The 13,724-nt window shown below is 36.6% G+C and overlaps 1 protein-coding gene across 2 annotated transcripts in view; it reads right to left on the reverse strand.

Moving 5' to 3' along the window:
• Positions 1-3,057: 3,057 nt before the first annotated feature.
• Positions 3,058-13,724, reverse strand: part of LOC131999892 (glycophorin-A-like) — a 33,901-nt gene continuing 23,234 nt past the window's right edge. For both annotated transcript variants that reach the window (XM_059373102.1, XM_059373109.1), the window contains 4 exons: positions 11,303-11,341; positions 9,081-9,166; positions 7,600-7,673; positions 3,058-4,481 (listed from right to left, as the gene is read on the reverse strand). In XM_059373102.1, the coding sequence (XP_059229085.1) occupies positions 7,614-7,673; positions 9,081-9,166; positions 11,303-11,341 (185 nt within the window). In that variant the 3' untranslated portion in view covers positions 3,058-4,481; positions 7,600-7,613. The remainder of the gene's footprint in view (positions 4,482-7,599; positions 7,674-9,080; positions 9,167-11,302; positions 11,342-13,724) is intronic.

The raw sequence follows: 13,724 nt of genomic DNA on the forward strand, positions 1-13,724 counted from the left end.
CACTTTCCTTTTAAAGTGTACAGACCAAGTTATTCTATTGATGAATTTTTCTGTTTTGCACTTTATTTGAACATTTATCCTTCAATTTTCAAGGACGATTTTTGCCAAGTCACAGCACATATCGAGCACACCCACAAATGTGTTTCATGAGATATGGACAATGGTGCAATGCCAAGATGTTGCTGGTGTTCAATTTTAACAGAGAGCTCTAGCTTCGAGATATTCAACAGGATCCTGCAACGTTGGTACCATTTCATATTAAATTAGTTCCCCTTAACAACAAGAAAAAAGAAACTACTGAATATTACTGCACATTTTTTCTGAACTTATTAACTTATGCATGTTTATTTTTGTTGTGGTGGTTGGGAGTAAACATACTATTTTCTACGTTTGCAAGAATAAACTTGTACCTAGCTCAGGGGTTTTGTAAAGATCACACTAAGCATTTAAAATAGTGTCTGGCACATGGTAAATGCTCAATAAATATTAACATATCATTATCCATGAAGCCTGTGTTTAAAATAAATTTAAATGGCAAAATATTTCTTGAATGCGTAATTGTACTATGGTGCTATGGTAATAAAAAGGAAAAAAATTCAAACTTGTTTCTGCTGAAACTTTAAAATCTAAAACATATAAAAAAAGACATATACTGCCAATGTTCACATTTATGTAGGTAGCAAAATGAAACAAATCATTGTTATAATCACAACAAGGTCACTTAAGGAGATGAGACAGTTTAGGAAGGTTTATGAATCCAGAAAGCACCCAGAATTAGAAAAGAGAATTCTCTTTTTGAAGAGAATGTGTCTTTTTTAAATGTTCAGTTAGCCAGTATATAGTACATCATAAGTTTTTGTTGTAGTGTTCAATGATTTATTAGTTGCAAAGAGAATGTGTCAACATGATCAAAACTTTCTGGGATTAAAAGTCAGTAGAATCAGTTATTCCAAAAAGAATGGCTATGCTTCTGTCAGTTTAATAGTTGTTTAATATCCAAAATTTTTGACTTCTTACTTTGAGGAAATTTTTATCTGGTAAATTATATACACTGTAACTGACACTTGAAGTTACACAATATTTAAATTGTAGGTTGGTTCCATTATTAGCTGTTAAGCACAAATGGCAAAAATGTTTTTCATAACACTCTGAATCTTCATATGCTTTCCAACCAATTCTCTAAGAAAAGAAAGAAAGCAAGTCAGATGTACAAGTAGGGAAGGCTTTCCCCACCCCCCAATTACAAAACCTACACTGAGTGAGTGAGTTTGTTGGACATTTTAAAAATGATGAAAATTAGTAATTACTTCCTTTATCACCGAGAACCTATATTTCTAAACCTATTGTCTTCAAAACAAACTTACCTTTTCAATTTACTCTCAAGTAACATGTTAAAGCTACTGATGACAACTGAAATCTAAAAGGCAACGGATTTCGTTTCGTACGTCTACTCAGTGAAAAACGCATATTGTCATATTCCAGCGACAAAAGAAATACTGACTTTCCTGTTTTGTCCAACAAAAAATGATATGGCAAAAAGAAAGGTGGGAACAGCCTTCAAAGGCTAAATATTTCCACAGGGCATTTAAAGTGCATTGGCTATGGAACTCAATGCTGCCTTGCTGGTAGCGAGTAAGGAAGAGTTCGTCACAGATGATGTTAATCAGAGCTGCCATTTATTGAGCACCTCCTGGGTGCTGGGCATGCCCTCCATACCTCATTTTCACACCAATGTCAAGACGTTTTTGCAAGACAGTTAGTCTTACCCTCACATTGCAGATAAGGAAATTGAAGTTGCGTGAATAAACAAGCAAGGGTTCGAAATCGATTCTCTTTCCATACCATGCCAGATGAAGCCTTTGTAGCACTAGGAATAATGTCATTTTAAATATTAAGAAAAGCATCCTGAAATAAGAGCAGGTTTTGTGAAGCCTCACAGGAATCACAAAAATGAATTAAAGTCCCTGCACCCAAGGACTCACAGTTAAGTAGGGGATAGAATTCAGATCATAGCAAATGTAGCAGAAGACTATGGACTCCGGGGAAACAGACTGCAGGTTTTAGAAAGGAGGAGGTAGGGAGGGATGGGTGAGCCTGGTGCTGGGTCTCATGGAGGGCACGGACTGCATGGAGCAGCAAAGGTTATATGCAAACCATGAGTCATGGAAAACTGCATCAGGAACTAACGGTGTACTGTTTTATGACTAACATAACACAATAAAAAAATTCACAACAATAACAGCAACAACAAAACAAGATGCACAAATGACGTGAGGATTCAGACTACATGTTTCCATCTAAAAACTGCAAGCGGGTTATCGGGAAGCTGCCCGTGCACATACACCCGCTGAACAGAGCTGAGGACACGAGATACTCATTACATAGATAACCACTGACGCTGTGACAGGCTTGTGCACGATACTGGGTAGAATTTTGTATTGCTTTTTGTTTGAATGACATTTGGCTCTTAGGAATTTCCTATGAGAAATGTGCTGCCTTTGATAAGACAAATACTGAGAAGAAACCAGAAGGCTGTTGATCTATTGCTGCATATGAGTTTACTGAAATAACCCTTCCACCTTGTCCTTCCGTGGCTTCCCCATGTTCTTCCTTCACAAATTTCTCGTCTTTCTCCATTCATTTCCCCTCGTGGAAACCCTCTGCTCACACCTACACAAGCAAACATATGGACTGAAGGATCAAATTTTCTTATCAGGTTCATTCCCACCCCTGATTCGGGTCTCAATTTTAAGAAATTCAACATGAACCGTTCATGTCAGCCTCCAAGGTAAGATTTCTTCATGATAGTCTTAGACTGATTGAATTATTAAACTACAAAGACCGTAAACGAAATTCCTCCTACAAACATTAATTGCGAAAGTGAAAAGTCCACAGATAGAAGTGTAGAGAAATTAACTGGAAGAGTTCCAGGAGGTTAAAGGAATTCATACTTTAATTATTCTCTGAGTTCTTTTGCTCTTGTTGAGAAGGGACAGCCACTCTAGTCTATTGTCTTTGACTTGTAAATTACTTTAGAGACAAGCCAACTCTCCTGTACTTGGTTCAACATTTTGTTTTTATTGAAAAAGTACATTTCAAATTGCCTTGGTGCTTGAGTAATTCAGTAGATTAAATTAACCTAATAATACGGTTAAACTACTTTAAAAAATATGTAACAACAGAAATCCACCCTTATTTTCAATTTAACACAAGAACCCTCTCAGAACAAACAAGTAGGTTAAAATTTAGACTTTGTAATTTATTTAAAAAAATTGAACTTGCTGAGCCCAAATATGTACATAATATTATTTACTTAATTATCACACAATAAAAAGCCACATGGATTTTTAGTCATTTGGAAGTAGGCAATCACAGGAGGGTACCTCTCTGTTTTTATATTGCTTTTTAAGTTTTGTTATAAATGAGTGATAGCTCTATGGTTACAAAGCAATCGTCTAATGTCTAGAAATTTCTTTTGGATTATTTAGGCTAATTTTCAAAGCTTTCCTAGAGAGAAAATAGGACTGGATAGATTAAAGAATTCAAATGAGAATACAGGACAACCTATTAGCATATTCACCTGCTTGTCAAGTTTGCCCTTCTTATTGCATTTATAGAGTTACTCAGTTTCATTATACTGCATTTAGAGAATTATTAAGTTTGCAAGGAAATGTCATTATATAAGAGGTCAGGACTCTATGACCTCTTATATAAATAACTCTGCCAGTGGAACAAAAAAAGAGTTCACACTTGACTGTCAGACAAATTCCTTGAAATAGGTCATTCACACATGTGTAACATCTCACCTCTTCAAGTGGGAAAACCTTTTTGTGTCAATTTTTGCATTAGAGGATGAATGTGAATGTCATTTTATACATCTATATCTATGTTATCTGTAATGTATGTGTTTATGCACGTGTGTACGTAAGGGATCTCCAAACACAAGCCTTATCAGTGTAACTAAAATATCATTATCATCAGTGTACTACCCCATCTTGCAGTGGAAAGAAATATTAGGATTTCAGGTCCCCTTAATATATTTAAAACAATGACAAGTCTCAGAATTCTGGGATGAGAACTTAATATCATCCAGACATTACAAGCCTTTCATTTGACAGCACAATCACTGAACTGTAATAAAATAGAATAAGTCATAAAGAACTACAGACGAAGTCAACTGGAGTTTGGGCATCAGAATTCTAAATCAATTAATTATAAAAATAACACTAACACACAAAAGCATGCATAAAAGGAAATAATTGCTCTTCATTTTGTAATGTTAATGAGTAGAGACATTTTCCATCATCGAGTCACTGGACTCCTTATGATGAAATTTTCATCTTCAAGTTGTACTGCGTAGGAAGGTATACAATATATTGGAGTATGTAATTCACACGTTCGTTTTTCATTTGACTGAAGTCTTGTGTCTTTGACTTCTTCCAAAATTTGGCTTAAGGATCAGATTCTCGTGAATTACTTTTCTGTGGAGGATTATAGAGAGGGGGAAAAAGCAATAGTATGAGTCACAGTTCTATTTAAGCAAAACAGGAAATTAATGCATAAAATACACTTTAGAATTCTACATTCTCAGAGTTGTCCTTGAATATAACTATAAATATTGAATGAAAGGAATTTTCTTTCAGATTAGCACTATAAGAGAAAAACATGTAAAGAAAGGATTCTTAGAAAATCTATTCTAAAAGCCTTAGATAAGGCACAAACATAATTACTCTGCTCCTAATTTCTACAGAGATGAGATGCCAACACCAAACTTGTATAGGGGCTGAATATAGTGGGAAGGCAGCAACTGATGCGTGAGTTAAATTACATATAGGTCTCTGAACCTAAGGCAATCTCCCTCATCTATAATGGGAATAACTTTGTTCCTTGGACATCAGCAAGGAGAAGTCTGTACAGCATCTCACATCTAAATTCCTCTCTGATACTAACATATGGGGAAAGGGAGCAGGGTTGGTCTCTTTAATCAAACCTGATGCTCAACCTTTCTTGGCTACAAAGTTGAATTTGTGTTACTTCTGGAGAGTGCATTAAAGGGGTGAGAAGAGCTTTTGCTCTTGTGAAAACAGCGTTCTCCACAGTTTTCTTCCTTTGGGGTATCAGAGGAACTGTGTATCCCAAACATTCTCCTGTGAGAAATGAGCCGCCACCAAGGACAGCTAACTCAGATCCAACTATTCTCACTTCCTATCAGGCCAAAACTACATGAAAATTCAGGGGGTTAAAGTAATTAATACTTTACCCCCTAACATTTCCAGTTCTCATTTATAGGGCACGGTCCCTCTGTCTCTTATTGTCTTTGACTTCTACGTTTCTTTACAGCAGTATGCTACAAAAACAGGACTAGAGTATTTTTAGAAACTCTTATGTATTTCCCAATATTTCCTGTGAGATGGGATCAGATTTTATAACCATTTCACTAATTTTCTGAGACACACTTAATAACTTCATTTGCACCAATATGGGGAAATGAAAAAAGCCTGAAATCTGATTCATCTGACTTTCCCCTGTCTTTTCCATATATTTGAGGCATGAACTGGGAACCAAAGCATTCATCTTGCTAATGTAGAAATGCACATAATTCCCTGAAGCATATTCTGTCTTCTCCCATGCCATTTGCCATGTTGTCCTTCTGTCCCAAGATGCCTTGTCTTGCCTTGGGTAATGTTCATGGTTTTGGGTGGTAAGCACTTCGTTTAGAAACAGCATCAGAACATTTTTTTTAAAAAAATAATGCATCACCTGTACCCCTGGGGATAAAAATATATGTTTATAAAAAATAAAAAATTTTATTAAAAGCCTTAAAAAATAAAAATAAAACATGTTCATAAAAAAAGAAAAAAAATAATGCATTATGTAGATAAAAATTACAGATATTAGCTCTACCTGCAAGTCCTAAAACAAAGTATCCTTGTGCATGAAGTGGTTCTGCGCCCGACTTCAAACTTTAAGTATCAGCCGATGGGGTTTTACTAATCCTTTTTGCTGAGAACTTTGTATATGGAATTTACTCTACAAAGCATGACCTTCCTGGGACTAAGGAATTATGTAATAATCATAGTTAAGCTTACAGGACAATCCACAAGATAATTTGATTAGGCAAGTCCTGCTCTAATAGGTTATGCAGCTGGAGTGAATCTTTCAAACTTTCTTTCGCCACTCCAAACTCTAGGAAACCCAGCAAGTCCTTTGAAGACAGGTGCTTAGTCCCAGGTTAAAACTAGAATCCAAAAATTTATAGTTCTTCAGTCCTATCGTGATTTTTTAAAAGATTTTATTTATTTATTTGAGAGAGAGAGCATGGGGACAGCAGAGGGTGGGGGAAAGTGAGAATGTCAAGCAGACTTCCCGCTGAGCTCAGAGTCCGGGCAGGGCTGGCTTTCAGGATCCTGAGATCATAACCTGAGCTGAAACCAAGAGTCAGATGCTCAACTGATTGAGCCACCCAGGTGCCCCTGTCATGAGTTTTTGTAATTATGGAAAAACCCTAGTCAGTTTTGTAGGGGGGGTTAGGTCCTTTTTGCTTGAGCCTCACAGAGAGAGATTCATTCTTGGTGGACATCTGCCAAGATAGACATCACTTGGATTTATGCTTCAGGTGACATCTAACAGGAACTATATACTCATCATCAAGAATGTACAAGAGGCCATCATGAATGAAATAAATGGAATTGTCTTGGTATTTAAACCAACAGCTGAGGCAGCAACCACTACTTAGCAATTCTTAGGAATTGCTCTCATGCTGGTACAGAGGTTCCAACACTGTTAGAATTTACATTTTATTTTTTTTCTGTAAGAGAGAACTAATTTGTTTTAACCTAAAAGTCTCCTATTTTTCTTAAGTTGGAAATGAATATTCTTTTTAAAAACCACTATGTAGGCTAATACTGCTCTGTGTGAACAAAACTGACCTGCAGTTTTCCAGGTGTTGTGTATCTATTTAGCACCTGCAGGTGGAGGTAAAAACTGGGGCCGAGGAACTGGCCATTTGTGCAGAGAAGGTCATTTGGGTGTGGAGCCTACATCACTTATTACAGCTAACAGGCATGAGCATTTACAATGGTCAAGAACTCTTCTAAATGCTTACTTGTTGTAGCTCACTTAATCCTCATGAAACATTATCATTATGTCCATATTAAGTGATCTCCACATTAACTATCATTATCTCCATAGTAGAAGCTTGCTCACGGTTACACAGCTAGTTAAGTGTTGGAGTATGGATTCAAAGCCAGGTCTAGCTGTAGATCAGGAGCTATTAAACTATATCCACTGTAGGGTCTCCTAAACACACACCCTTGCAGTTTGGAAAATAGGAAGTATACAAAAGAACTTAACTTTTGCTTTTACTTATAGCATTTGTTTTAGGTTTTTTTTTAGAATAAAAAAGAAACTTTGTGCCTAAGGGATAATTTCACTATGCTGAAGACAAATGTTCCCATAAAAAACATCTTCCAGAGGTAACATTGATGAAATAGAATGTAAATGAATACGAATTGGGCATAAACCTCCCAACACAGAGAGAAGTAACTAATTTATTTCCCTCCCCAAAAGGCAAACGATATTAAGAATATCAGCACCAACCTAGATTCTTGTTTCTATAGAACTTCAAAGTCTGCATTTTCTGGGGACGAATGTTGGACAGGAAGTGAACGTTTCTATGAATAAAAATCAGACAAATATTAATGCCACAATTTTCAAAACTTAAGACCATATAAAGAAAAATGCCTCAAGTTCAAATCTTTTTGTTTTTGGTTAACGTTTGTTTTCTCTTGATTAAAATGTGTTTTGTAGAGGTTACTTTTGGAAAAATTCACAATTTCATAGATACTTGCAAACTGATTTCAACTTGTAATTGTCTTTAAAATAGTATTTGATATTTCATAGATGAATTATTACCCCCAAACATTGACTTTCATATTTTCCTGCTGTAATGAAAAGTTAAAATGGAAAGTTTTTAAAAAGAGGTAAGGTCTCTTAGCATACTAATTATGATCCAATTTTTCTATATACAAATGGAATATTTTCTCTGAATTTTACTAAGTATTTTAGTGACTTTTCTGATTTTAGATCATCAGCCAAGAGACAAGACAACTCATTTTGCCATATACACCCAAACACAAGGAGATGATTTCCCCCAGTATTTGTATAGCAGACCAGAGGACTTACCTTACATTCAAGCTTTACTACATCCCTCATATCACAGCAAACATTCTCAATGACTTTTACTAGGAAGTATTCTTTAGAAAAGATACATTTACATGTAGCAATGATAATCCATCATACGTTTAGACGATTATAGAAGTCACCTAATAGAAGTTGTTGTTATATCCCTGTCATTGCAAAGTTGTTGCCCCTCTAAATAAGCCTTTTTAAGAGAATATACATAGTGGCTAAGGTGTGGAGAACACAAAGAGAGATCAAGAAGAGAGGATGAGCGATAACTCAACCGTATCGTTCTTTGGTGACCAGATACCTAACGATCTAGGATTACAGTTCTAATTATGGCATCAGAAACACACACACACAAAATTTTGTTTTAAACATGTTAGGTAGCAAGTTAGAGTAAAGGTTATGTGCTTTGAAATGCTGTGTCACATAGATTTAAAATTAGCTTTAGTGATGAAAAAAATCACCCATGTTGGAAAACATGTCGGTGGGGTTTGATGAATATGTACCAGGAAATATGAGACTGAAAAAGAGCAAAAGTTTTAAACATATGTAAATATATCATGTTATTTTAAATATTTTGCAAACACAAGTTAAAGTACATATATAATTGGAAATTTGCCTATTTTATGAATATCCATCAAAGTATTCTAAATCAAGTGAGGCAAAAACTTTGGAAAATTTTTCACTAGAAACTGGGGGAGAGTTTTATATTTTGGGTTCCTTTATAGGGAATATGCAAAAAAAAATCCACTAGAATAGCCATGACTTTTACGTGTATGGCTGAAAAAGATGGAGTTTTATGCAGTTTAGTTTCTCTTTGAGTTTATCTGAACTCAAAGGAATAGAGTTGCTCACACCAGCACTTACAGCAAAATTAAAAACTGGATTCTCACCTTTGTCAGTTGGCTAATACAGAAGGCAATTGCAAGGATAACTGTAATGATACCAAGCATCACTGCATAAATAATCCCTATTATCACTGAGGGAGAAAAAGAGAACAGAAAATTATAAAAGTATGAGATAAACTACCACATATCAACTTAAAAATGAAACAGGTAAAATCAGGGTAATATCACTTTACCATTTTATGGAAAATACATTATTATACTTTCATGTATGTTATATATTTTTAAAAATTAGGTTTTTCACAGTAACCATGTGGGAGACTGGAACTTTGAGTACTAACATCTTTGTCCAAGGTCACACATCTAATGATGACAAGTCTCCAGAGTTCAACTCACTCCTATTGTTCTGGACAGGACCTCACAGGCATAATTATGGAGAAAAGCCATGTGGACATTCTGCGGCAATATGGAAGAAACCACAAACTCATAGTTTCAAAGTTATGAGAGAAAATAATGTCTTGATGTACAAAGGGTATTGGGGAGATCATTGAATCAGCAGTTTTGGAGGAAATAAACTCAATATAATATACCCTAGTATATAAAATATGTATACTAATTAGTATAGTAATATACTATATGTATATATAGTATATTACTATATATACTAAAAATATTTCTCAAATCTTTTACATGTTGAGAATGAAACAGTTTCAATTTAATGAAACAGTTTCATTAAGTTTCAATGAAATTGAAACTTAAATGAAATTTAAGTTATAGATAGTCTTGCCTATTCATGAGTACTTCTACTTTCAAATGAAGTAAATAGAACTGAAGGCTAGACATACAAGTAAAAGGGCATATTTATTTGGCTCATTTATAACTGAAAGATTTATTATTTATTTTTTAAAAAGTAAATGTAGGGTTTTTTTTTGCCACAGGTGTTGCCCAGCCTTCCTGTCCGTGTAGCTTTAACTCATGAGCTGGTGATTCAGTTCTACAATCCGTTTTTCTCATATGAAGAATGGATGCAGGCCAAGTGTGAAGGGAGGCTTAGAAAGGCCGAATAATAAATGAGCACATAAATCAACTAATGCCAGATCCACAGCAGCACCTAAGAAGTGGGGATGACAGTCCTCCAGTCAGAGAGGGCTGGGAGGATAGCCCCAAAGTGGTGGCATAGGGCCCCGAATGAATCAGGATTGAGATATTTATTTATTTGAAAATTAATTTTATTTATTTATTTATTTATGGGCGCCTGGGTGGCTCAGTGGGTTAAGCCGCTGCCTTCGGCTCAGGTCATGATCTCAGGGTCCTGGGATCGAGTTCCGCATCGGGCTCTCTGCTCAGCAGGGAGCCTGCTTCCCTCTCTCTCTCTGCCTGCCTCTCAGTCTACTTGTGATTTCTCTCTGTCAAATAAATAAATAAAATCTTAAAAAAATATATTTATTTATTTATATTTATTCCTGAGATGTGCCAAGTAATCAGATGATTTTAAGCTCCTTGCTTTCTTTACAAGTAGGGAACAAGGATGTTCAATGGTTTTATAAGCTCCTATGAGACTTTTCTCAAGTACCCATGCTTGGTTAGAAAGCTAAAAAAGTTTAAATTATGTACTGCTAGTTCCAAAATATTTAGGAAAATAAGAAATGCATATTTTAATTTTAAAAAGAGCGTGTTTTGCTTGCCTTTACAATTTTATATCATGAAAGTTAATAATATGCCTTCTTCTGTTTTAAAAACTGATGCTTTTTGGGGGGCCCAGGGGAGCCTCAGTCGTTAAGCATCAGCCTTCAGCTCGGGTCGTGATCCCAGGGTCCTGGAATTGAGCCCCATATGGGGCTGCCTGCTCAGCGGGAAGCCTGCTTCTCCCTCTCCCACTCCCCCTGCTTATATTCCCTTTCTCACCATGTCTCTCTGTCAAATAAATTTTAAAAATCTTAAAAAAAAAATTGATGCTTCTTGGGGTGCCTGGGTGGCTCAGTCAGTTAGGCCTCTGACTCTTGGTTCCAGTTCAGGTCATGATCTCAGAATGGTCAGATGGAACCCCACATTGGGCTCCATGGTTAACATGGAGTCTGCTTGGGATCCTTTCATTCTTCCTGTCCCTTCCCTTCTGCACCTCCCCACACTCTGTCTTTCTCAAGCAAATAAAATCTTTAAATAAATTAAAAAGTTAAAAATTGGCATTTCTTATTTTCTTCGGCATTTGGAACTAGCAATGTGTCATATAAGATGCAATTATTGTTATTTTATGTTGAGTATTAACATACCTGGTTCAGAGAAAGGGTGGACAATTTGTTCCTTTGCTTCTAAAAACACAAAATTTCAAAATCAGAATACATAGAGTCTATCTTTAAAGTTCCATATTAGAATTATTGTTTAGTGGGTTTCTTTTTATTAACTGTGTTTGGGGAGCTACTGTTCAATTTTAAACAGTTAACTAGTAAACCTTCTGAGGTGATGGGTCAGTTTTAACATCAGTAATTCCACTATCTACTTTCAACTACCCAACAGGTATTCATGGATCAGACATTAGCAAACTATCTTCTTAAATGAAGGAAAGGGTATGAGAAAGTACTGAAAGAACCACTTATTGATGTCTACAAAAAGCAGTGCATTTAAAAATATATGAAAAAATGGGGAGAAGAAAGAAGACCCAATGAGCCATCACCCCACATGAGTTTCAGCCCAAACCCAAGAGAGATCATGTCAGGTATCAATTTTCCAGTTTTAGGCCACAGCCACCATCTGAATCCAAATCCTTATTGTGTCTCATCTGAGCTTTTGTCAACAGTTGGACTGGATTCCCTATCTGCAGAAGTTTCTAGCATTGCTGCCTCAATGCAGCTTAAGGTACTACTAGTATTAACCCGATGACATTACTTTCTTTGCAGTCACCAACACCATTTTATGTGTCGAAGTACTAAGACTACCACAGCCTTACCGTTTTCTTGAATTTAGTTATTACAAATAACATATCGCACCATATGTTATCATGTCGTCAGGGACTTGGTTATATTGGGTCATTCTTTAGAGGTTATGTTTAAAGATTAATTGGGGGTTGTGCTCTCTTTCTTCATAGCAGGTGGGAATTATGGTTAGTATGCAAGCTCAGGAGCGAAACAGGTGGGGTTTCAGTCACAGGAATCTCTCTCACTAGTTATGTGGCCTTGGACAAGTTCCTTAATTGCTCTGTGCTTTGGTAATTTCTTAGGCAAATGTAGATTATAATACCTATCTCTTTGGGTGAAATTAGGTAATGCATGAAAACACTTACAATGGCCCCCCAATGCTAGCCTTTATTTCTAGGATTCAGGGCATGTAGCGCTGCCTGTCTATGTTTGACATTTTAATGCCTTCCAGTTGGACACCATCAATTGGCTTCACATTGAAGTGACTTTGAAAATTAGATTGTTTGTTTCATTGAACACAGAAGCCCAATAATTAGTTCCTAGCCCTCAGCCTAATTTTCCTTCGCAGGTCTCTGTTTTTAAAATCTGCTGCTTCCGCTTATCCCAGAGCATTTTCTCCGTGTTTCTATTAACTAATGATCCTGCAGCTTCTCAAGGTATTTTCTAAGCCTTTTTAAAAAATCTGGAGTAGCCTGGGGCACCTGGGTGGCTCAGTGGGTTGTGCCTCTGCCTTTGGCTTGCGTCATGGTCTCAGGGCCCCAGAATCGAGCCCCACATCGGGCTCTCTGCTCAGCAGGGAGCCTGCTTCCCCTGGCACCACCCCCCCCCCAGCCGCCTCTCTGCCTACTTGTGGTCTCTGTCTGTCAAATAAATAAATAAAATCTTTAGGAAAAAAGAAAATCTGGAGTAGCCTGCCTAAACCCACCTACAAGAGACACTTTCCCTTTCCACTTTCAACTGGCTTTGGTGATGTTATCCTCTTTTTCTGATAAAAATAGCCAGAGGCAGTGAATTTGACCTAATGGCCCTTCTCTCAGTACCCAGCATGACTTAGAGTTCTCATTTACTAGGTCATTACGGTATTACGTATTACGATATTACGATAGGCTTGGGGTGAGGCAATTTTGCATACATCTTCTTATTTGATCTCTAGAGAAATACTGTAAGATGAGAATTATGGACCCAAAAATGAAGGGGACAGAAACCTCTTGGGGAACTTCACTCAGGGTCAGCGGGTAGGATAGCTGACCCCTGCATGGTTTGACTCCAGGCCATCCTCACCACTGCACAATGAGATCCCTTCCATCTGGCCCGCCATTTCATGATCACAGTCAGCATTTATGAACTCTGCTAGATTGTTTTAATTTCTTTAGCCCACAGTATTATTTCTGTGAGATATTCCAGAGGTGAGAATTCCTCTGGAGTAGAGACGGTGTCTACTTAGGGTTGTTTCTCAGTGTTGGTCACAGTTTTGCCACAGTGACAGGTCCAATTAAATAGAGTTGCATCATAACAATTAACTCCAAAGGTAACTATTTTAAAATATAAACAAACCTGGTTTTTCTTGTTTCTCTCTTTTTTTCCTTGTTTCCTAAATTTCATGTATGAGTGAAATCATATGATAGTTGTTTTTCTCTGACTGACTTATTTCACCTAGCACTATACCCTGTAGATACATCCACATTGTTGCAAATGGCAAGATTTCATTCTTTTTTTAGGGCTGAGTAACATTCCATTGTACATACAGACCACATCTTCCTTATCCCTCCATCTATGGATG

The sequence above is a fragment of the Mustela nigripes genome, chromosome 1 (genome assembly GCF_022355385.1).
Source record: "Mustela nigripes isolate SB6536 chromosome 1, MUSNIG.SB6536, whole genome shotgun sequence".
In the NCBI taxonomy this organism is placed as follows: Eukaryota; Metazoa; Chordata; class Mammalia; order Carnivora; family Mustelidae; genus Mustela; species Mustela nigripes.